Source organism: Carcharodon carcharias, chromosome 14 (assembly GCF_017639515.1).
Source record: "Carcharodon carcharias isolate sCarCar2 chromosome 14, sCarCar2.pri, whole genome shotgun sequence".
In the NCBI taxonomy this organism is placed as follows: Eukaryota; Metazoa; Chordata; class Chondrichthyes; order Lamniformes; family Lamnidae; genus Carcharodon; species Carcharodon carcharias.
The window spans coordinates 147491027-147515601 of record NC_054480.1 but is presented as its reverse complement, the minus strand read 5'-3'; the positions used below and the strand labels follow the sequence as shown (position 1 = coordinate 147515601).

The following is a 24575-nucleotide window of genomic DNA, read 5'->3' as shown; positions in this document are numbered from 1 at the left end:
TCTGTATGACCCTTCTTCAGAATCTGTGGAGAGTAAAGCAGTTAACGTTTCTTCAGAACTCTGAAGGGTCATAAAGACTCCAAATGTCAACTCAGTTTCTCCCCACAGATGCTGTCAGACCTGAAATTTTCCCTGCATTTTCTGTTTTTATTGCATCATATAATCTCATCTATTGAGTGGCAAAGAAAAATTAGTGTTTAAACAATGAATATCATTGTTCAATGTTATGAGAAATAGTGTTAGGTCTTCAAAATAATAATCTGAATTATCAACATGACCTTCCTAGGCCAGAATAATGGTGTAGCTGCAATTTGCTCCACTGCTAGTTATTTATTATATTTTATTAGAGAATAATCTGATACTGACAATTAAAGAACCTTAAAAAGAACATCCATCTGACAATCAAATGTATAAAATACATGAACATATTACAACATAGCTATGAGTACATTGAAATAATTCCATAAAATCAAATGAATTTAATTTCTTCCTCAGTTTCAATTACAGAATAGTTTTCATGTGCAATGTAGAAAAATGTTAATGTTGCATCGGAACTTGAGATTGTCATTTTTAAATTGTGTATTAAGTCTGTTTACATGTTAAATGTACGTTTTACACTGATTTGCTAGCCAACATCAAACAAAATACCTTATCAATTTAAAAGCTGATTTTATTATGAATAATGCAACAAATAGCTAAACACAAACATGAGAGAACCATGTCGATCTCATGCTCGTTTTGTTTAGTTGCGTTTCCCCTTGCGAGAAAGGCCACTGAAAGGAAGCAGCTTTATGTCAAGCATCGGGAGAGGGGGATGGGGTTGTTAAAAATCAGTGAAATCATTCAGACCATCTCAAATTTTCTTTTGGTTAATCAGTAACATAAATCAGTGACATATTACTTGAGTGCCCAACTCCTCAGATGAACAAAGAATGCACAGTAATGAAAAACTACCAAATAAATATAAATTACATTGTTAACTGCTCAGCAACTTCAGTTTTGAATCACACCTAAACATTTTAGCAAAGATTAATTTAGTGCATATGAACTAATAAAAGTGCTCAATCTACATTTCAAACAATTTCAGTGATCTTGAATCAATTACCCTAGGCTAAATTCTCATGTGTCCTTACACCTTCACAAACTATTTTCCCCCTAGATTTTCAGCTTGGATCCATTTATGCTTTAGGCTTCTAAAAGATGCCACCGATCATTTCAGAATTGCACTGCAAACTTCAAAGGAACTGTAAATAAAGTATTTGTAATAAAAGCTGTCTTTTCAATTGAACTTAATATATTTGGCATTAAGAGGGCTATGCTGTTCAACTACATAAATGTAACATTATAGTAACTTGCAACAAGCTGTTAGTTTTGCAAAACTATGCAACTATTAATGAAAACCTTGCAACTTATAAATCCACTCCATGTGCCTAAACCCATGAACTAAATACATATTCAGAATCTATTTAGAAAGTCCAGCTCCAAGATTTCAGGGATTTTGATCTTGTCCAGGTTCACTGGAGAAGGAATGATGGGAAAGTTTACAGCAAATACATGTTTTAACTCCATTAGCAGTTGACGACTTGGACTTCTACCTGCCAATCGATTCTGTACAAGACAAAACATCAGTATAACTAGTTATGTCCTGAGCTGTGATAATAGGTTAGTTACAGTGTGGGGTTATTACATTTCAAAATATAAATTACTCAAATGTAATAAGGTTCAGATCTACTCTGCATTCCATGGGCAAGGTAATCCAATTTCAGAAATTATGGGAATATACCTTCTTCATCAAAGATCACAAGATCAAACAAGCCCAATAACACCAAGTTAATTAACAGTTTTCAGCATTTCAATCTGGTAGTCACTCAACACAAATATATCTCAGCACTGAGTATTAAGTCCTGATGAGGGGGAGAAGAAAAAAGTCTCCAACTAACTTATTTTATGAGGGAGAGGATGCAGTGGTCTACTTAAGCTAAATTTACATGCACTATTGAAGTAAGATTTCCCATCCATGAGCTAGAATCAGGGAAGAGACTGAATGGAAATGTGATATGAAGTGTGCCTTCACTTAAAAGGCCACAATACGCAAGGGTGAGCAATCCACAATTCTTCATTCATTAAAGCTCTCACATCATGGGCATAACCCCATTATTCATAAACTCACATGGTATGATAAAGGGCAAGTTAACCTTACCCAGAGAAGTATTAAGCACTGATAATATATTTTAAAGATGGCATTTACAACAGATAAAGGTTCTGCAAATTAGTTAAAAACAAAAAAACTGCGGATGCTAGTGTTTGTTGTACCATAAATTCCACTTAAAGTTGTTCCAAATGGAAAAACCAAAAAGCATTTATCATTTGGATGTTCAGAAGCCCAAGGAATAGGGCAATTGTTAAACTACAAAAAGATTAGATGATCTTCCCAGTTGTAATATATGTACTTGCTTTATAAGACAGTGAGAGGGGAGGAAAAAAAATGGAAAAGAGTCAGTCAGTCATGCACCAGAAAGTCTTCAAAGCTTTGCCCCAAAAGCCTTTCATTCCCCCAAACCAGTCCTTTGGCTACTTTATTCAAATGAAATTTAAGAGATAAATAAATATGATCATGCAAAGAAATGTTAGATTCTAAACACAAGGTCGATCAAAGTTTAGGTGTAATTACTGAACATGCCTGGTTTCAACAACTGAGAAAGTAATAGATACCTGAATATTTTTTATAAAAGCTACATTCACACGTTCTTCAAATTCATTAATGGGCGTGTACAGGGTCAGTATCTTCACAATCTGTTGCAAAGCAAAGGGGTAAAAACTGATAAGTAGAAAAAATTGAAATTAGAATTTCATCCTGACAAAGTAACAACTACAGGAAGAGAACGGATGTGGTAAAATGGTCTTAATTCCACCCAACAGTATCCCTTGAGAAGTTACATTTTTGAAGCACCTGAGCAGATGTCTACTCAGCTTTATCAAAACTGCACCTCATCATCCTCGAGAGGGATCCCATTATGGGGCAGTAGTGGCCCCAATGGGTAGGTAAACGAGGATGACCAGCAAGCATCACGCGATGCAAGTTTCTCTCAAACTTTCCAGCGTTTAGATCTACAACTGGCTGTTCTCGGGTCATTTCTCAGAAGGTGGGAGAATTGACTGGGGCAATAAAGTGACATTAGCTTTGATAACAAGGAAAAGGTTTTGGGTGGAGCCTTGTTCTAAACATGTGTCTTCAGTGGGCTATTAAATGGTAAAGCTAGTGCTCAAAATTTAGTACACGTAGCCTGCCATCTCAGGCATTACTTGACCATCTCCATGGCCAGCAGAACCTGGAAATCTTGCTTGCTCCAGAACTCTACCTATATGTGAGTGGGAAACATCTGGAACATTTAAAAGTGGTGCTAACTCTTCCCAGCAACAAAGATCAGGAGGCTGCTGCACCTGTTCAAGTCAGCATTCTATGCAGAAGGGAAGGGGAGAAAGTTTATTTGCTGTAAATTTGGGACCCACTGTTATGCCATAAAATTGAAATTGTTCAGGCAAAGGAGAAGGCCCCTTCTACTGTGATATCTGGACAAGGAACACCTCCACATTTTTCTATCCCTCAAACATGAAATTGCCTTTCTAATCATAAGCAATTGATAGATTCCCATGCAAAATAACATAGGAATTGCTAAACAAAAAAGAACGCTGTCCATCTAGTTCACCTTTTACTAGCTGGAAGTCCTATAATGCACAATAGAGATGCCCATTAATTCTCTAGGCTAATTGCCTTGATTAGAGAAAAAGAAAAACCCATATGATGGAAATCCTTGGAGCCGTAGGTCCAAAGTCATCTGTTCCTCTCATGTTACCTGTAATGTGTTTCAGATTACCCACTATTCTAAAAGATTCAGAAATCTACTTCATATTTGAAAGAATCAATGTTACCTGCTTCTATAGTTTCTAGGGAGCCTGTTTCTATGGACTCACCGCTTGCTCACAGAATTAATGTTTTTACATATTAGTTTTGAATATCACGTCTCTGCCTGGTTCAGAGGACATGCCTGCACCTGAAAAGCTCTACATGATCTATATAAGGCTCCCAACAGAATCATAATATTCTTTTTCCAATGAGAAACTGCCCAATTTATGTAATTGCTCCTCATAATTCAGTCCCTCCATGCCCTTAACCACTCTGCAGCTATTGATAGGATACAGCAGTTACAACCACTGTACTTTTTGCACTTGGAGACCAGAGCTGTGCACATGAACATGTTCATGTTCCCTAATTGTACTGTACTCAGTAACCAGCATTTTTGCTCTCACCTTACAAGACATTCCAGGTAAACATATTCTTCCATCATCCTAGTACTTTAAAACAATACAACTGAACCAACATTTTAGATAGCTGTGGTTTTGTGTGCTCAAATTGTGGTGGTAAACAAAAATGTACCTGTGTCTTTGAGAGTGCTGTGCACATTGAGCAGATTGCCTCAGCATCTGCATCAGTCATCTTATTCAATTGCAAGAGCTGTGTAGCTTGTATCAGTGGCTCCAATGTCTCAAGTGCACCACTCTGATGCAGGTTCTTGCCTCTTAGCCATTCAGTTAGCTGGCTGACATTGTTTCTGGATTGGAAAGAGGAGGAGAATGACAACTCCAAATGTTTTAGCAATCTAAGCAATAAAACACACACAGCAAAAGGTCAAGAGCTTTTTTCAACAGTCTGAAATTTAAGACAAGGTAAACATATAGTTAAATGTAAAATGCTGGAAAGATCACATCATGGTATACCACAAACCACAGATCTGCTTGACTATCAGTCTACTGTACAACAGCATAACTGACAGTCCTGTGAAAACGTATTTACACTTAAAATAGCTTGGTTTTAGTTTCACAAAACCGTTTAAGAGCAATGATCAGAATTTAGATTGTGCATTATGATGGCTGAAGAGGCCCAAGGTCTATCCTTGCTTAACTTAGTAAAAAAGACTCATCACCACACAGGCATCAGCACAAAATGAATGCAGCACTGAACATTTCAATTCAGATAAAAGGAATAGTACACTAAATTGTATTCATTCCATGTATGCAATACTCAACACATTGGCAGATTCAGAAAAATGGCTTCAGAATTATACAGCTCTATAGTTGAAGCTTGGAAAGTGGAATCGTGGCCAGGGAACCTCTTGCCAATTATAAAGAAAGCCAGCACCTAAGTTTCAAGTCTACAACTTGTATGGCACTATTAAAAATGTATTTATGAACAGTGTTGATTCAGACAGATTTGCCTTTAGCAAGTAATCTGCAGTCCTCTTAAATTTTGCAAAAATCTTCCACTAATTGCAGATCAACACTTTGCTAAGTTAACATCTTATAATATTGGGTAGACTACAATTTCCCCTACATCTGCATATGACATTTCTGGAGCTTGCATTAAACTTAGTGTTCATTCCAGGTTAAAATTGGATTTAATATTTGAATTAAAGCTGATATTGAATTCTGTGGAACTTTGCTGAATCATTCAACACTGCAGAGATTTTGGTAAACTACCTTTTCTACAACTAAATGCATTTGCTCATCAAAACCAGAACCATTAAAACAAACAAATGGTGCACAGTTAAGATAATATTTTGGGATTAGATCTTTAAATTTAGGGTAAATGAAGGGGGTCATGTGACCTGTTCTGCAGTCTGCTTGACAGTGTGCTTGGATGGTTTGATTAATGTTAGAGATCAAAGGCAGGCTTAGATTGTTTTACTGAGATTGTTATGCTTGGAGACAATGGCAGTAGTCTCTGGGTTTGCAATTAGTAGAAAACAGTCCACTTACTTCTAAGGGTGAAAGGGAGTGGAGGTCAAGAACAGCTTTGTATCCAAGTAGAAATGCTGATGTGTTTCACACTGCCATGGGGAAGAGCAAAGAGGAAGCCATTTTTGAGATCAGGATACATACTTCCCTACAAATCAGGGAATATCACTCAGTAGGGTTTCATGTGGTCAGTAGAGAGAAGAGGCGTGTTTGCAGGGGTGGGTGGGGGAGAGAGCGGGGTGGAGGCATGCATGGGGGGAGGGAAGGAGGAGGTTAGAGACGTGGGTGTGGGGGGGGGGAAGAAGTGGGAGGAGAAGGAGGAGGTTGGATGCATGCATGCGTGTGTGCAGGGGTGGAAAGGAGGAGGTTGGAGGTGTGCGTGCACATGTGGGGGTGGTGGGAAAGGAGGGTGGAGGCAGGCATGTGTGCGTGCGGGCAAGAGTGCCTTTAGTCGAAGGGATACAAATCTCCAGATGGCTGCACAATATCTTAGCCTGACCAGGGTGGGGAGGAAAGATAGAGATGAGTCACCAGAACAGGTTTAGTGCTGGTGGTAGATCTAAGAAACTCTATGAAAGCCAAGGAAAGTGCCTGGAGGTGGTCATTAAAGTCACTACTCTGTAAAAAGGGGATGCGGGAACCATTAGAAGCTGGGAGCAACTGTGGACTGTAATTCTGTAGAGAGTGCAGTGTGAGATATGCACAAAAATGAGAATGCTCCTCTCTGTAGTTGTCTATAAAAAGAAAAATGGTGTTTAGTCAATAGTGCTTTTAGTCATTTGTTACAGTAAAACATTTTAAAAGCGTGAAATCTTGACGTGTCATCCTTTAGCTATTAACTGGTCTCTACGGGGATCGTAACAAGATCTATACATTTTGTTAGCAAGTGCTTTCAAACAATCTTTTTATTCAGCTTGAACAGAATTCCTGACAAAGCTTAAGGCCTAATCCACACCATTTGTGAACCGCAGTGGGCAGTGTGTGTAGTTTGCCACTTAAGTACAACAGGATGATCAAAATACTGGTTCCTGGACTGTGGTGTCAGTAACTAAAAGAACAGGCCAGATCAAAAATAATTATCAGCTGGCCATTTTAAAGACAGGTTGAACAATAGTAACGGGGACGAACTCCCAAAAGTTGTTCACATTTTGGTAAATTAAATGACGTTTTTGCCATATTAACCTGAGTTGCTGAGTTTTTCCAGCATCCGCAGTTTTTTGCTTTTATCTTAGTGAGTTAAATCCTCAGTTAGGCTTTGTTATAATGAAAGGTTACATCATTGCTAGACAACTATTTTTTCCTCCCAGAAAAGCTTGTGATCCAGATGTTTACATTTTTAGTTATTCAAATTAAAATTCATTACTGCAGTTCAAGTTAGTTGAAAAGCATGGAGAAAATAGCAGCTTTTTTTAAATTATAAAAGTCTACTTTTCACTCTTTCAGCAGTTGAAGCAGCCCATTGCTGTTTTTATGTCAGTCTTCAGCTATAAACTGCTGCCAAATAGATTCTGTGCATCTTGCAGACACATCCAAATAAACTTACTGGAGATTATCGGATCAAAAGTTTGCTTAAGACCAGCCAGAAATACCTTTTAATTTCCCCCAATTACATTTTCCAGGGACCAATAAACACATTTCACTGCTGGCAGTCATACACATCGCCGATGTCATTGCAGCACACATCCACACTATTTCCCCTCGAGGTGATCGAATGATGCAGCACCAGGACTACACTATTCCGCGTGTGCATATTGGCCAAAATGTCAAACCTGTACATGTACCATACACCTGATTTACATTACAAAAGGAAATACAAAAATAAGCAGCATGGTTGGCTCATTCTCCGAAGACTTGGAACTCTTAAGGAAAGCTGTTCTAGTTGCACAAAAACCTCATGGCGTAATACTGCCAATGGAGATTAAAACGCAAGATCGGCTACCATTTCAACTAAAGAACTGAACTCAACTGTTATTCCAAATTGAGTCAATTGCCTCAGACATTGACTAGTGTGTGGCTTACAGCACTTTAACTAAGCCACCAGTATTCATCTGCCTTTTTACCATGTTGACTTCTGCTGCAACGTTCGATCATTTTTGCATTTTCTGCCAATAAAAGATTTTACAAAATTCTAACATTAATCAGTGATTTTTACCTGATTTGGACTCCATTACTAAAGGAGCACACATCCCTTCTTAGAAGCAAATTGTTCAGTGTGACTGCTGCAATTATGTAGTAAATCTGCCGATAAACTTGTTTAATAATTTCTGGATGCAAACCATGTTTGGAGACGATGTTGTGGAACAAGTTCAATTGGTGAATGATGGAATCCAGTGTGTATGCAGTGTTATCTCCAGCAAGGCTTCTTGTTTTCTTTCTATAACTTGCTGGTTTTGCAGTCATACTTGAAATGCTCTGAATGGTATCATTTTCTAGCATTCCAGATACTGTAAGCACAGATTAAAAACAGATTATTGTAAAAATGTTTACAACCACTGCACACTACTCAACTATTTTAAAGACATAGGGTAGAAATAGCTAAAATACCCCATGCAGAACTTTTATGTTCATTAAGTCAACCTTCAGTAGAGTTCTCAAATCAGACTCGAACTTCCAAACGTTCAAACCTCCTTTCCCCGTTTCTGGCGTTTGCCAGTTCTCACCTGAATGTTCAGTTTGATTCCAAAATATTATCCAAATTTACAAGTCAGTGTCAGAGGGAGAAAATTATTTCCATCCTGTGGAATAATAATTATTCCCAATGGATATTTTTACACATACAGTGCTTAGAAATATAAACAAAATAAATATCAATCCCTCCTCCCTCCACCCACATCCCAAAGAGGAGTCAAGTTCTTCTGATGCTTATCTGCCCTTATTTGCAGGTAAGACAACAAGACTCCCGATTTGTTCAAGACAGAAAGGCCGTTTTTACTATCATCCGCCCCTTAACATTTAGTGACATTTTTCCGTTACAAAAAGCAATAATTATTCACTACTGAAGTTGTAAAAATCCTTTCATCCCACATTCAACAGTGCTTATATACACAGATTGATTAGATTAGATTAGTTTTTGAATATAGAATTGTCAATTGTGCAGGTTAAATTTTTTAGAAAAGTTTTTTTCTAACTGGCAATGACTAGAGTAAGTTACAATTAGCACTGAATCACTTGCCAATCATTTCCTGAAGTTTTCCTTCTGCAACTTTGATTAATTGGTGGTAAAGTTGAATGGCGAAGTCAGACAAAATCAGGCAATGCTGGGAAAGATCAAAATTCCTCAAGGCGTGTTTTCTTTGGTCAGGTGTGTTCATTTCTATAGAGCTCTGTTAAACAAAAGAAAATTACTGGATTTCATACTTACTGCTTGAAATTCTGAAGCCTTCAGTTCAGACGATGAGGGTGGTGGATGGGGGTGTGAGAGTGTATCATACAGGATATCTGGAGGATGGAGGATCATTCCTGAAGGGTCACTCAGCAAATTGTCTCAATTCCTTATAACAGAAACCCACCCACTGACATAATCCAATCAACCAGTTGGTGGAAACACCGTGAAATTAAACTGCAGCGGCTTTTTGAAAATTCAAAGGAGATAGGATAAACCCAATTTAAAGGAAAAGTAATAACATCTTAGTGACATTGGGATATATTGGAAAGTCATAAGAGTCTTTTAAGGCCTATGATTGATACTTAACCATTTCCTGATTTAATCCAGCCTTTTGTACTAACACTGGTGGCCTCTTGCACATGATCCTTTAGAATGGCTTCACAATATCAAATTAAAATACTCACCTCATCCCCACTATACTGCCTTAAGCAGACCAACAGACGATAAGTGTTGGATAGCCAGAATGCTACCATCTCAAAGTCAGAGCTTCTCTGCAAAATTTAAATAAAGACAAAGTCAATCATACAGCATGCATTCTGTTTTCCATCTGCTGCTCAATGAGAATCTTTTAGGTCAGTTTAAGTAACAAAATCCTCATGATAGAGAATGTTCCATAATTACAACAATTAAATTCACTGAATTTCTTGCTTTGTCGATTCTACACAATACACAAGAGGTGTAGATGTGTGGAAAACTAAAATACTGTGGCCCAGTTGTAACACTCTTTCCTCCAAATCTGAAGGTTGTGGGTTCACATCCCACTCCTGAGATTTGGGCATAAAATCTAGTCCAACATTGAACTGTCCTCTTTCTGATGAGCCATTAAACCTGCTCTCATCTGGATGCAAAAAGCTCAGGGTACTATTCCGAAGATAAGAATGTGAATGACTGGGGGATTGGTTGGTGGGGGGGGGGGGGGGGGGGGGGGGGGGTGTTTATGTATCACCTTTCAGTACCTCACTATTTCAAACAAAGCCTTTTACAGCCAATTAAGTACATTAAATGTAGTCAATTAGTTTTGTAGGAAATGCAGCAGGCACCTCAGGCTCCTACAAACAGCAATGAAATAAATGACTAGATAATCTGTTTCAGGTATTGGCTAAGGGATAAAATATAGGCTAGAACATTGGGAAAACTCCCCTGCTTTCTAGGGGGATGGAATGAATCCAACAATCCTTTAAGAGCAGATGGGCTGGGGCCTCAGTTTAATATCTCTGGAAAGGCAGAAGTTATCCCAGTTAACGATCCTCCCTCAATCACCAACACAAAGTTAAGTGGCAATCAACCTCCTCCTCTTTAGACATGGTATGTAGTTTGGCTTGTGTTTAACCTGTACAAACAATGGCCATTAATTGTAAAATACTCAGTCTTAAAAAGTGAAGAGGATGTGATAAGCACTAAACTAACTTCTCTTTTATATCACTGAAATAAGCTGCCAAATCCTTGGATTGATTTTATCCTAATAATGGAACAGATGGGTGTTAGAATGTGCTGTGCAGAAGACTCAGATCTGGGCTTTCCCACATCTAGTGGTGTCATTTCAGAAGGTCTATTCAAAATGTGACACATTAAGCCAGAAAATCTGAACCTACTCAATATGCCAGAGTCAGAGATCTTCCCCAGAGTGCAAATTAAAAGTGGGAGAGCTCAACCCAGGTTAATCGTGCAGTCCGAGATCTGGAAGCATCTCATTGGTGAACTGTCAACTATCAAATACTGGAGGAGGTGGGGGAGGGGCAAAAAGGAAAAATAAGCTTTTCCCAGACACAGAGACAAAGACATCTTAAGATCACATTAAATAGGCACATGAAACTTGGAAGCCAAATCTTAAATCTAAAATAGTTCATTTCTTATTCCTACCTTTAGGACATTTTTAATACCATTAAGCATAGCTGTAAACATGGAATGGGCTCTCTGCTCATCATTTGTATAATCTGCATGCCTGATGCACATGAAAAAAATGAAAGCTGGAAGTGTTGGTAGTGCACTTAATGCATCGGATTGTGGTTTGAGATCTAAAAATAAAAATTAAAAATACAGATACTAGTCACCATAAAATGTCCTGTGGAACTTTAATTTTAAAAAAATATTGACCCAAAACTTACTGTCAAAGTAACAGCAAAGCAAATAGTGCTACCTTTATGCACAAATGTCACAGCAGCTTCAGGTGAGAGCAGATAACTGACTAAATATAGAAATTAAACCGTCGCTGGAGATGTAGCAACACTTCATCAAATTCATAACAGCATTTCACCATTTGCCTCAGCATTTCAAACGTACTACATTTGTGCAGTGGATACAAATTAAACTCAATGTTAAATCATTTCAAGTCTAACAATAGACTTAATACAACTAGTAGCAATTATAACCAATAAACCTCTTTGACATCAAAAATTAACCATTACAAGTGCGGGAGGAGGTGCTGCGGCTCAGTGGATAGTGTCCCTGTCTCAGAATCTCCAGTTTCCAGTCCCCATGCAGGATTTGATGGCCGAGGAAGGTACGTTTATAACGTAGTGAAACAGGTCGATTAGCAACCTGCAAATCCTTCCAACCTACACTGTCAGGCAGTAAGAGAGAGAGAGAGAGAGAGAGAGAGAGCGAGATTCCTGGTCAGCCACATGGTGGAATGGAATTAAAATTTAGAGCCTTTACCATCACTATCCACGGCTTCATACATGCAGTATATTGTCACAGCAACTCGGACTCTGATCTCTAACACACCACCACTCATTCGTTCAGGTGGAATTTGGAGTTTACTTAAAATTTGTGTTTAAAAACTGGTCTCCACTGTAGAATCTCTCATTATCCCCCTTTCTCTTTCTGTACCTGCTTTACCATTAAAGTCACTCCGTCTAGCTTACACTTTCTTCTCAATCCTGGCACTTCATTTCACAATCCTTCAGTCTGGTTAAATATAGCATCTCCTTAAAATACTCAGGTTCCAAATGCCCTGTAGAGGACACCATGCCATTTCCATCTGAGTCGCAGCATAAAATACCAAAGCAATTAATTAAACAAGGGCAAATCTAACTAATGGCAGGCACAGTCCATTGACCAGTTATAACAAATTCTGGGCTGTTGTAACTTCAGTTTTTGAACCAGCTCTTGCATTAAGTGATAGTTTTAATATTTGCTTGCTCATCCTTTGACTATAGCTTTTACAAAGAAAAGACAAACATTTAAGAATCAGACTATTACATCATACCTCAGTGGGTGTACTAATGACCTTATCTTAGTGTTTTTGGTGCAGGCAACAGATCTGCTAATATGAGGCACATGAACTTTTAAGTCTGGTTTCCATATCTAATAGTATTGGATGGTACAGCAATTAACATACAAACATAATAGTGATATCTGATTCATATGGCTGCATCCAAAGCTTTGGCAAATGCCTTGTACTGAGTCCAGTTAGCGTCAAATCCCAGGGTGTGTGCTGAGGAAAATCCTTCTAGAAAAATCTTAAGGCCCTTTCATGGATGATTGGGCATTTGTTCCATTAGACCAATAAGCCAAAATCCTTGCACATAGCAGCTGAAAAATTTGAACAAAAATAATCACTTCAAAACTTTAATAACTACAACAGTCAAGACACCTACCTAAATTTCACTTCAGAAATTGTAAAAGGGCAAACAACTAAAATTTAGCTCTGTCAAATTAAATGAACATTCTATTATTTCTAGAAAAGATGTGCATAACCATGTTTTTACAGAATGCAAAAAACTTGCTTCCATAAATACTGCATGGAGTTTGGTGTGGTGAGGGAGGGGTGTGTGGGGAGGGCAAAGGGGATGTAATGCAGCATGTAGTGATTTTGCTAATATCTAAGGTTCCATTGTCATTTGAACACAAAGGAAGCTTTACTGAAGATTAATGAACTGGGCTTTTAACAGAAACCAGCTTGATTCACGTCACCGATTAAGTATCGTCAGGCACTTGGTTACTGATAATTTTCACAAATATCCTGCAGATGGATTGCTTTATATACACTTTATAATATAGGTTATTTGAAAGAAAAATTTAGTGCAGGGGTTGGGGGCAGGGTGGTGAGAGGGGGAACAAAATAGATGGTTTAAAATAAGATTTTCCACTTGTGGAGGACTCCTTATTCAAATGGAATAGCAACAGCCTTGGCTTAATGGTAGTGACCTTGCCTTTGACTCAAGGTCATGGGTTCAACTTCCACTGCAGAGACTTGGGAAACTTGAAGTTTCCAAATAGTCGTGACTATGGTTCAAGTACTACATTGGCCATAAAGTACTAAAGTATGAAAATACTGATATATAAATGCAAGAACCTTCATGCTTTTAGTACTCAATAAATGAATTTGAAAAACCTGGGAATTAGATGCAAAATACAATATTTTAATATTGCTTATAGCTTCTGAAAAACCACTGCAGCGCTGGAGGCCATTTGGCCCATGTCTGTGCTGCCTCTCCAAATCAGCAATTCACTTGGTTCCATTCTCCCACTTCTCCCCATAATTTTGCATATTCTTCCTTTTCAAATAATTCCCTTTTGAATGCCTTGATTGAACCTGCCTCCACCACTGTCAGGCAGTGCATTCCAAACCTTAACCACTCACTGCATGAAAAATTCTCATGTCGCTTGTGCTCTTTTTCCAATTCCTTTAAATCTTTGCCCTCTCGTTCTCGATCCTTTCACGAGTGGGAAGAGTTTCTCCACATCTGTCCACGTCCCTCATTATTTTGAATACCTCTACCAAATCTCCCCACAGCCATCCTTTCTCTCAGGAAAACAGATTGGAGAAATTGGAACAGTTTTCATAACTGAAGTACCTCATCCCCGGAACTAATCTCAGGAATCTTTCCTGCACTCTTTCCAATGCCTTCAGACCCTTCTTAAAGTGCAGCGCCCAGGACTGGGTGCAATACTCCAGCTCAGGTCAAAACTCAACATAACCTCCTTGCTCTTATACTAAATCACACCAGCTGGTTTCTGGAAAAAAAGTTTAAACTTCCTCCAGTGGTCCAGTTGGCAAGTCCACCACCCAGTGGTGATCAGAAAGATATATATCCAGTTTCCAGACTTGGTATCTGGTCCATGCTGAATTAATATAAATAGCAATAAGAGTTTGGAAATGGTCTTCAGCATTCTTAACCAGGGATTGAAAGAGAATAATGAACCTGCCTTTGCTCCTGATTACCACTGAATAGCTATTATCAGGTGTGCACATTTGGATGTTTATGATGAGTGTTTAAGCAAATCCACTTCAGATGCCAAACACTTCTCCAGAAGTTTTGAAGAGTCATATTGGACTCAAAACATCAACTGTTTCTCTCTCCATAGTTGCCTCCAGAACTGCTGAGCTTTTCCAGCACATTTTGTTTTTAATCCCAGCCTCCACTGCTTTCTGGGAAGAGGATTTCAGACTTACGACCCCGGGAGGAAAAATATTCTCATCTGTTTTAAAAGGGAAATCTCTTATCTTTAAGCTATGTCTCCTAGTTCTAGTCTCCCCAATAAAGAGGAAACACCCTCAGCATCCACCCTGTCAAGTCCCCTCAGGATCTTGTGTTTCAATATCACCTTTCATTTTTTTAAACTCCGATGGGTAACGGACCAACATATTCAACCTTTCTTCATAAGATAAACCCTTCAAACCAGCAGTGAGTCAAGTGAACTTCCCTGAATTGCTTAAACACAATGATATCCATTTTCAAATTAGGTCAGCAAAACTGCACAGAGATCTCACCAAGGCCCTGTACAGATGTAGTAAAACTTTCCTACTTCTATATTCCATTGCCCTTGTAATAAATGCCAACATTCTATTTACCTTCATTTACTTTCTATACCTTCATGCCAACATTTTGAGATTCATGTACCAGGACACCAGATCCCTTTACCAACAAATGCTGCACCCTTTCCACATTTAAATAGCACACTGCTTTTCTATTCTAACTTAAGATGTCAATTTTCTTTTGTCAATTTCTTGAACAGATATTGCAGATTAATCTTAATGTCGAAACCTCAACAAATTTCCACACATCATATAGAAAATCCCAGAATGAATATCCTTCTGGGCACTATTTAGACTCGAGCCCTGGAGATGAAAGAACAGTACATCAGCTCATTACAATGATTATCTTTGTAAATGTACTGTTTTACAAATGATATGGAGTAGTGAGGGACACAGACTAATCCATTGAAGAACATCATAAAGCCAGACTTTGACAGAGCCAATCCCCCTTCCCAATGCCAGGAATGGAATCTCCTGGGGATTGGATCCAGGCAGAAATTAAACAATTTATTGGCAGCAATTGAAAGTCAGAGTAACTTAAGAGGAAATGTCATTTCTTTTAAACACAAAGTGAATGCACAACAGATGCAATAAGCCATCAAAAAAGTTGATACATCACCACCACAGACTCCTACACCAGACAGTTAAGCTTAATGAAAAGCAGCCAACATTTTCTGATTAGGGTTGAAGCTACTTGTCATTTTTCAGAAGTCTGAAACAAAAACCAAAAATGATTACAAGGTAAAAACCTGAATATCTGACGAAAATTGCATGGGATAAAAGGCCACTGCAATCCATCAGATGTTTTGAGTCATGAACCAAATATAAACTCAGTGCCTAAAATGTAATAAATAAATAAATTTTGCACACTCTCCAATTCCAAAGGACTGGGCTGGGGGGGGGGGGGTGGTAGGTAATGGTGGAAACTCCAAAACATCTTTTCACTGTTCAACTCCAGTTTCCTCATGGGCCTGGAGCAGGACTACTCTTCTGGGACCCATAAAGAGCCTCAGGAACCCTTCTTCAGTCCCACCCTCTGACCAGAATTTGCTTCATAGGGGGCTTAGCCTATGCCACGGACCATTTCTCTGGGTCTCTGGTGGCAGCTCCCTGCTTCCCCATTTTAAACAGCCAGTCAGCAGCTTTACACCCACTTTGCAATCATTTTAGAGGGGAAGTCAGAAAGCAGCATGTTAATGAAATCCAACAGTTAAAATCTATTGGGCTACTGCTCCCAGACAAGCCAAACATTCATTAGGCTATCCCCAACTAATGATTAATACTACATCTAATTAGAAAGATCTGCAGATATAGAAAATTCATTAGCTGCTTTCCATAAGCCCCAGTCAGCTGTTAAATGTACTGTCTTACCAGTGATAAGGTTCCTGATCAAGTGAGCTTCATCTCCTTTTCTGCATTCTAACATTCCCTGGAAATCCTTTGGCCTCCATGGGATGGAAGGTATGTTAGGTAGTTCAGCCACCTTGGGGTCAGTTACGTATGTTGATATTCCTAGTGAGCAAGAGAAGACGACAAGATAAATATCAGGCATGGACTCAATGCCTACTGCAGTGAACAGAGACATGTAAGGCAAACACCAATGAGCACTCTGGTCAATTATAACATTCCACCTCCAAAACATTTTAAGATATTATAGCCTGAACTAAATAGCAGCAGCTAAACAATGCAGAGTTTTGATGCAACTGTCGCAGTAGGGTTTCTTGAGCACATTTAGTCGTACAATCCTTACACTTTTGTGCTAAATTTGTACATCTGTGTATGTTGCCTCAATTATGTGCAAGACTGACCGATACTTTTGGCAGGAAAAAGGCAAACTGCTGGAATCATACAACAGGTCCGGCAGCAGCTGTACAATTTGATTCTGGCTAGGTTATTTAAATTCAACATGCTCTAGCGAATACTTTTTTTGGGTGGGGGGGGGGGGGGGGGGGTTGAAGTTGTGGTGGGGCGGTGGGGGCGGGGGGGAAGAATGAGGACATTTGACAAAATCAGTTCAACAAACTGAGTTGAGTAGGTTTGAAATTTCAAAAAAAAAAATAATAAAGCAAACTATTTTAGTTCCTGCAGTTTGGAAAACAAAAAATACAGCTCAAAAAAAGTTGACTACAAAATAATAGCTTGGCATACAGATTGTAGCCATTTATTTTTCGGCTGGGGAGCTGCTTATTACATCCACTAAGAACATTATACATTTGTTAGCTTCTCGTTTAAAAACATTCAAATAGTAAACTCAGTCTGATGTGATAACCTGACACGTTTTCAAGATAGAAAGAAATCCTGCAGTTAAAGCAATTTAGATAATTTTTTTTTGCTCATTATTGTGGGCTCAATATCAAAGGTGCCTGTAAATTAGGCCACTTAGCTAGAGTAAATAAAGTATAAACCTATAAAGTAAAATAATCTAAAATACAGTATCTAAAAGATAAAAAGTACATCTTCATTCAAAAATGTTAAATCACAATGAAACATACTTGACTCCTTCATGGATTTTAATTGCTTCCCCAATTTCTTTATAGTCTTATCCTGCTTCTCAATTTGCTCCATTAGATCCTATGGAAGACAAAATTGCTTAAATTGAGGGGATGAAAACAGCTGTATTAGTATAATAATCCACAGATAATATTACATTAATTGATCAAGAAATGTTTCCAACAGCAAAGTGTTAAAGAAAAATTGAGAACTTCAAATGTTAGCTACCTTTAGTTCATAAGTATTTACCATGCCTAATAAATTAAGTATTCATAGCATGTAATCTATCCCCGAAAATGATCTGACAGTTGTAAGAGGGCAATGAGTACAGGTGTCTCATTTGACTGAAAGCAAAGTAATAGTGTGCTTTCAGAAAAGTGAAATCCATGCAACAGCCTAGTTTGTCTAACACGAGTAAGATGGCAATGAGATTGATCTGTAACAAAAAGGACCATCTATATGGTCAGAGGAGTGTTTTCAGTTATGTTTTTATAATAATAAAATGCACCACTCATCTGTTTAGATTAAGCACATAAGAACATAAATACATAAAGATATCAGCAGCAGAGTGGTGTGCACTGTTTTCTGCTCACAGGCAAAAGTGAAACAGACTGGATCACATGACACTTCCCCTCTAGTGATGGCTTCTCGCTGTCCCTTGAAGGCATATTACAACACTTGCTGCCTGACTATCACAGAATTTTATCACAGAAGGCCATTCAGCCCATTGTGTCTGCACCGGCTCTCCAAATGAGCATTATGACCTAGTGCCGTTGCCTGCCTTTTCCCCGCACCCTTGCACATTTGAATAGAAACCATCTAATACCCTCTTGAATGCCTCAATTGACTAACTTTGGCTTTTTGATTAAGAAACATGTCGTACTCCACAATATACCCAAACTGCCAGAAAGCTTTCAATAAAATTGCACATGAAAGACTTCTAGACAAGTCCACGTTGGTGGATTACCACTGTAAGATTTGGAGGTAGACAAAGAATTGGCTAAAATTAGCTGGAATTAGGTTGGTGACTGATGTCAGGCTGAGACGACATAAGTAGCAGAGTGTCTCAGGAATCTGTACTCAGCTGCAATTGTTCCTGATCCACATAAGCAAGCTGGATTCAATAAAAAAAGAGGAACGCTTTCCAGCTTCCAGAAAAGGCAAAAGGGCCACTTGTACAGATAAAAGCAACATTCGAAGTGGATTAGAAAAAGGCTATAACTTGAAAGTTATGCTCAAGAATAAGCCCTCTTGTCCGCAGTGACTTTAAAATTATCAAAGGCAACTTCACTAGAAATGTAAAGAAACATCGCACAAAATGATTACCAGGAATGGTTTTTCCGCCACAGATTGTTAGACGCAAACACATGGAACCATTTAGCTGTTTCAATTGGGGCTCAGGATGGGATCATCCAGTGAATGAACATGGCAATTTTCCATATGGTGTTTTGATGATCCACAGATAGTGAAACTGAGGTTCTCTCTCCCCGTGTTAGCTCATATCAGTGGCAGATAGCTTTCAAATGGCCTCCGAATTCCTGTCCAAATGTAAGGTCAGCATTTCCACTGCCAATTAGTTAATTTCCACTGCAGGCTCCCAGTGTTTCAAATTCAGATGCAATCAATCCCAACCCTAACCTGTCCCAACACTCACATCCAAAAACTGGCCATTTGTTTAAAGCACAGGAGAGTTGCTGGTGCCATAAAGAAAAATATCCAAGCATGAGGTACCTTCAATGAGAAGCAAACACCCTGTGCAGTGTGTTGACAGGAAATGGGGAAATACTGACCTCCAGCCCCATCCCCCACAAATAACACTACATCTAGAACTTCCTTTACAAAAGCAAAAATAAACAAATTTTACTCATTCACATGTTGTTTAATCAAATCTGGAACTTGACATTAGATATGATCGTTACATTGCTTTTAGCAAGAATTGTAAGTTCAACAGCACATGGGCTAAGATAACTAAGAAACCAGAACTAAACCACCAGCTGACAGTTAATAACTTCATGAAATGAATGTGTTGGCCAGATTATGAGTCACAATGCGTCACTGCAGGAGCTAAATCCTCTGAACAGCAAACCTGTCAACCCATTTTATGCCTACATCAGGCAAGCGGAAATAGTATGTTGGATTTCTGCACAAGGGTCAGAATGGTGTTCAAATCAGGGTTGCCTTGAAACAAGATACCAAGAGAGCTTTATTACTCAAGTAGCTCAACCGATTGTTTTACTATCCATTTCACAAACTGTCAACTGCTGCATTTTACTGTTCAGGTTACTATAAAACTGCTCAAGAGAAAGTCTTCCTCTGGGGATGGTAAATAATCTTATTACTTTTATTTGAATGGCAGTATTTCTGTTCCAAGTGCTTGAGGTGCACTAAAATTCCTCCACTACCAGTGCAAACAATTGGTTAGGATTCTAGAGTCCACAGGATCTAAAACAGCAAATATAAATTAACCCAGCCTCCAAACATTGCATGCAACATTTTGGCATACCATATTAATTTCTGTATTTAAAAGTTAACAACTCCCCATGATGTACACTAGTTAAGGAGCTATGCTTATGCTGAACAGGTAAAGTCAGGTTCAAATCCAGTCATGTCAGTGCTGAGCCAAGAAAGCAGCTCGAGTGGAATACTACCCTTGGGTTATGAAAAATGTAAAAAAGATAGAGTTACACATGCAAAAGTATATATTTATAAATATCAGGTGAGGGAAGTGCTGGGTCCTCCTTTCTCTCCAGAGTAGATTAGCATTGAACCTGATATTTAAAAATGAAAGCGTGGAGTGCAGCAGTATTAACAAGCAGGCCAATTTGCCACGTGGGAAAACTAGCGCTGGTAGACTGCAAGCAAGGCAGTTGGGAGGATGGTCCCTGACAATAGCGGAGGAGGGAGAGAGGCCACAAAATCTATTCTGTCATTCAATGAAATCATGGAACTTCGCCCAATATCTCGGAAGACCTTCGCTTAGCAAAAATCTATCAATTTAAACAATTGATCTAGCATCAATTTTCATCTGCAGAACAAGAGTTCCAAACTTCTTTCAGTCCCTGTAGAATGGTTTCTTCAGTGGGATGAGCGCTTCTTTGGCAAGGCCAGCATTTGTTGCCCATCCCTAATTACCTTTGAGAAGGTGATGAGCCACATTCTTGAACCGCTGCAGTCCATATGGGGTAGTACATCCACAGTGCTGTTAGGAAGTGGGTTCCAGATTTTTGACCCAATGACAAAGAAGGAACTCCTGAAAGATCTGGCTCTAATTTTTAGACCATGTTCCCTGGACAGATTGCCCAGCCAGCAGTAGTTTCTTTATCTACACTAATCAGTTCTCCTCAATATCTCAAACTTTGATCCAATTATCCATTAATCTTCTAAATTCTGGGGAATATAACCCTAGTTTGTGTAATCTCTACTGATAATTTAACCAGGTATCATTCTGATAAATCTACAGAAGAGCAGCAACAATGCAAGGGGCCAATCAGGGTTTGCTGGGGCATCAAGGGTGGCACACTCAGGAGCGCTGTAAAGGACTCTTGCCTTCTGGATCTGACAGCCGCAGCCTCCATTTCACCGCTCTGCTTCCAAAAGGCCCAAAAAAAAAACAGCCAGAAACTTTTAAATTTGTAATCAGACTCCAAATTGCCCCGGAAAATCTGACTTAATAATTTAAAGATGTATTCCATATGGAGGGCAGGACACTTTCTATCCACCACCGTGAACAGCAATGGGTGCAGGCCGTGACTTGGAGATGCATTTCTCATTTTAGAAATTCCACTTGCGTCTGCATTCCCCTCCCCCTGCCCATCGTAGCAAGTAGGAGGTTTAGAGGCCATTCGGTTTAAGTAAACAACAAACATTTATTTGTTGGAGCCACCAGGAGCCACCTTTAAAATATCCTAGAAAAAGAACCAATAAGTTAAGATAACAGGAGGGGAAATTTAGCAGAAAATAATACAATTTTAAATACAGATCATTGATAACATACTACACATTTAAGATGTACTTTTATTGCATTATTCCATAAAATTAGTGTGTTAGCACAAACAACCCATTAAGTTTGTGCCTGCATATTTACTGTAGCATCATTCCTGTTCACTCCCCATAATCAACAACATTTTCGGGAAGTATTTATCAACTGCTATAACAGCTTGTAGCAGTAGAATTCCACATTCTAAATGGGTGCTTTAAAAAATGATCCTGGCTTCCACTTGAATTCATAATCTTAAGTTTGTGCCCTTTGCTCAAACAATATCACTATTTACCTCAATCTTTCATGGGCTGGAGTCACATCTAGCTTAAAGAAAGATGATTGTGGTTGTTGGAGGTCAATCATCTCAGCCTCAGGTCATCACTGCAAGTGTTCCTCAGCAAAACACCCTAGACCCAACCATCTTCAGCTGCTTCATCAGTGACGTGTTGTAGGCCATTCAGTCCCTTGAGCTTGCTCTGCCATTCCATAAGATCATGGCTGATATGACTGTGGCCTCCACTTCACTTTCCTTCCTATACCCTTCAACTCCCTTGTCAATCAAGAATCTAATTCAGCCTTAAAAATATTCAGTAACACTGCCTCCATCACTCTGGGGAGGAGTTACAGAGACTCTCATCCTCAATTTCTCCTCATCTGCCTTAAATGTGAGACCACTTATTTTTAAATTATGTTCCATAGTTCTAGTCTCTCCCATAAAGGGAAAGATCTTTTCAGCATCCACACTATCTAGTCCCATCAGGATCTAGTATGCTTCAATATCACATCTCATCCTTCTAAACTCCAATGGATACAGGCCCAACCTGTCCAACTCTTCCTCATATAACCCCTTCATTCCAGGAATCAGATGAGTGAACTTCTCTGGACTGCTTTGAATGCAATTATGTTCTTTCTTAAATAAGGAGACTAAAACTATACACCAATACTCTAGATGTGGTCTCATCATCACCCTATACAACTGTAGCAAAACATGCCCACCTATATATTCCATTCCCCTTGCAATAAATGACAAGGTTCCATTTGTCTTCCTAATCACTTGTACACTAACCTGTATGTACCAGAATGCAGATCCCTCTACACCTCGGAACTCTATCTCTCCCTATTTAAATAATATGCTTTGTTTTCCATTCTTCCTGCCAAAATAGACAAGGTCACATTTCCCCACATAGTTGAGGCTCCAGCATTGATCCTTGTTGCACTCCACTCTACATCTTGCCAACCCAAAGATGACACTTGTGCCTACTGCTTCCTGTTAGCTAACCAATCTTCTGTCCATGCTAATTTATGTTACCCCCTAAACCATGAGCTAATTTTGTGTAGTAACCTTTACTGTGGCTCCTTGTCAAATGCCCTCTGGAAACCAAAGTAAACCACATCCCAACAGGCTCCCCTTTAAACACATTGCTTTTTATTTCCCCAAAGCACTAATAAATTAGTCAAACATAATTCCCTTTCACAAAACCATGTTGACTCTACCTAATTGCATTGAGATTTTCTAAGGCCTCCACTATAACCTCCTTAATGTATTCCAGCATTTTCCCTATGAAAGATGCTAAGTTAACTGGCCTGTGGTTTTCTGCTTTGTGTCTCCCTCTTATCTCGAGTAGAGTTACAATCACAATTTTCTAATTTGATGGGATCTTTCCAGAATCTAGGAAATTTTGGAAAATTAAAACCAATGCACCTATCTCTGCAGCTACTTCTTTTAGGACTCTAGGATGAAGTCCATCAGGACCTGGGGACTGTCATTCTAACCTTTCCCCCATCAAAAGACTAGATATTTAAATAAGATAGAGGTGTTCACCAATTGCCAAGGTGTTCAGCACCATTTGCAACTCCTCAGGTACTGATGCAGTTGTTAACCACATGCAGCAAGATCTGGACAACATTTAGGTCCATACTTGTAATTGGCATTGTGCCACACAAGTACCAGGCAATAACCATCTTGAACAAGAGAGAATCTAACCAACTTTCCTTGACATTCAATGCTATTACTACTACTGAATCCCTGTCAAAATCCTGAGGGCAGCCTACCATTGAGCAAAACCTTAACTGAACCAGCCAGTGTGGCTACAAGAGCTGGGTATTGTGAGATAAGTAACTTACTTCAACTCCCCAAAGTCTGTCCACTATCTACAAGGTTCAAATTAGGAGTGTGATGGAACACTCTACACTTGCCAGGATTAGCACAGCTCCAACACCCAAGAAGCTCAACACCATCCAAGACAAAGCAACTTGCTTAATGGGCACCCCATCCACCACCTTAAAACATGCACTCCCTTCATCACTGGCGCACACAGTGGTAACAGCCTGCCCATCTACAAGATGAACTGTAGCAACTTGCCAAGGTTCCTTCAACAGCACCTTCCAAACCTGTGACCTCTACCATCATGAAGGACAATAGCAGCTTGGGAACACTACCAATTGCAATCCTCCACTCCAAGCCACAAACCGTTCTAACTTGAAACTATATCACCATTCCTTTACCATCACTGGATCAAGATCCTGGAGCTCCCCCCTAACTAGCAGCACTGTGCATGCACTAACACAAGCAAGTTCAAGGCAACAGCTCACCATCACCTTTTCAAGGGCAATTAGGAATGAGTAATAAATGCTGATCTTTGTGGGTTGAGGGCATCATTAGCAAGCCAAAAAATAAGTCTTGAATACCTCTGCTCGACCACAGAAAAATCTCAATTCCCATGCGTCTCTTCTTCACTCATTGCTGAATGTGTCAATTTTGTGTGTTTTGTGGGATGTATGTAAAAAAGGGGAAAAAACATAGGGCCCTAAACTTGGATATTGCTAACTTTAAACTGACATCCAGAAATAGGATGTCGATCTCTAACATACAGAATTAGATCAAAAAAGTGTCTTTACAATGGTATTACCAGGTTTTCGTTGCTAAGTTGTGTAATTTCCTGCTGTAACCCAACTTCAGTTTGTCTCTCTGATCGCAGCTGTAGTACCTGAGCAAAGTATTTCTGCTGCTTATTCAGCTTCTCTTTAAAGTTTCTGGCTTCAGTTTGAAGGGTCTCTATTTCTTTTATATGCCAGGCCTTCTGTTCATCCAACTGGTCCACGAGAAGTCTGTATAGGGAGAGAAAAAGTTTCTAAAATGGTGTAAAAGTGGTAGCCAATTGATTAAG

The 24575-nt window shown here is 39.1% G+C and overlaps 1 protein-coding gene across 1 annotated transcript in view; it reads right to left on the bottom strand.

The window, feature by feature from the left end:
- Positions 1-1455: 1455 nt before the first annotated feature.
- The window catches only part of LOC121287634 (unconventional myosin-Vb-like), a 124576-nt gene continuing 101456 nt past the window's right edge, over positions 1456-24575 (bottom strand). The window contains exons 28-37 of the mRNA XM_041205567.1: positions 24318-24516; positions 17432-17510; positions 16311-16451; positions 11039-11193; positions 9583-9669; positions 8966-9116; positions 7946-8237; positions 4436-4610; positions 2713-2793; positions 1456-1608 (exon numbers count right to left, since the gene is read on the bottom strand). Coding sequence (XP_041061501.1) covers positions 1456-1608; positions 2713-2793; positions 4436-4610; positions 7946-8237; positions 8966-9116; positions 9583-9669; positions 11039-11193; positions 16311-16451; positions 17432-17510; positions 24318-24516 — 1513 coding nt within the window. The remainder of the gene's footprint in view (positions 1609-2712; positions 2794-4435; positions 4611-7945; positions 8238-8965; positions 9117-9582; positions 9670-11038; positions 11194-16310; positions 16452-17431; positions 17511-24317; positions 24517-24575) is intronic.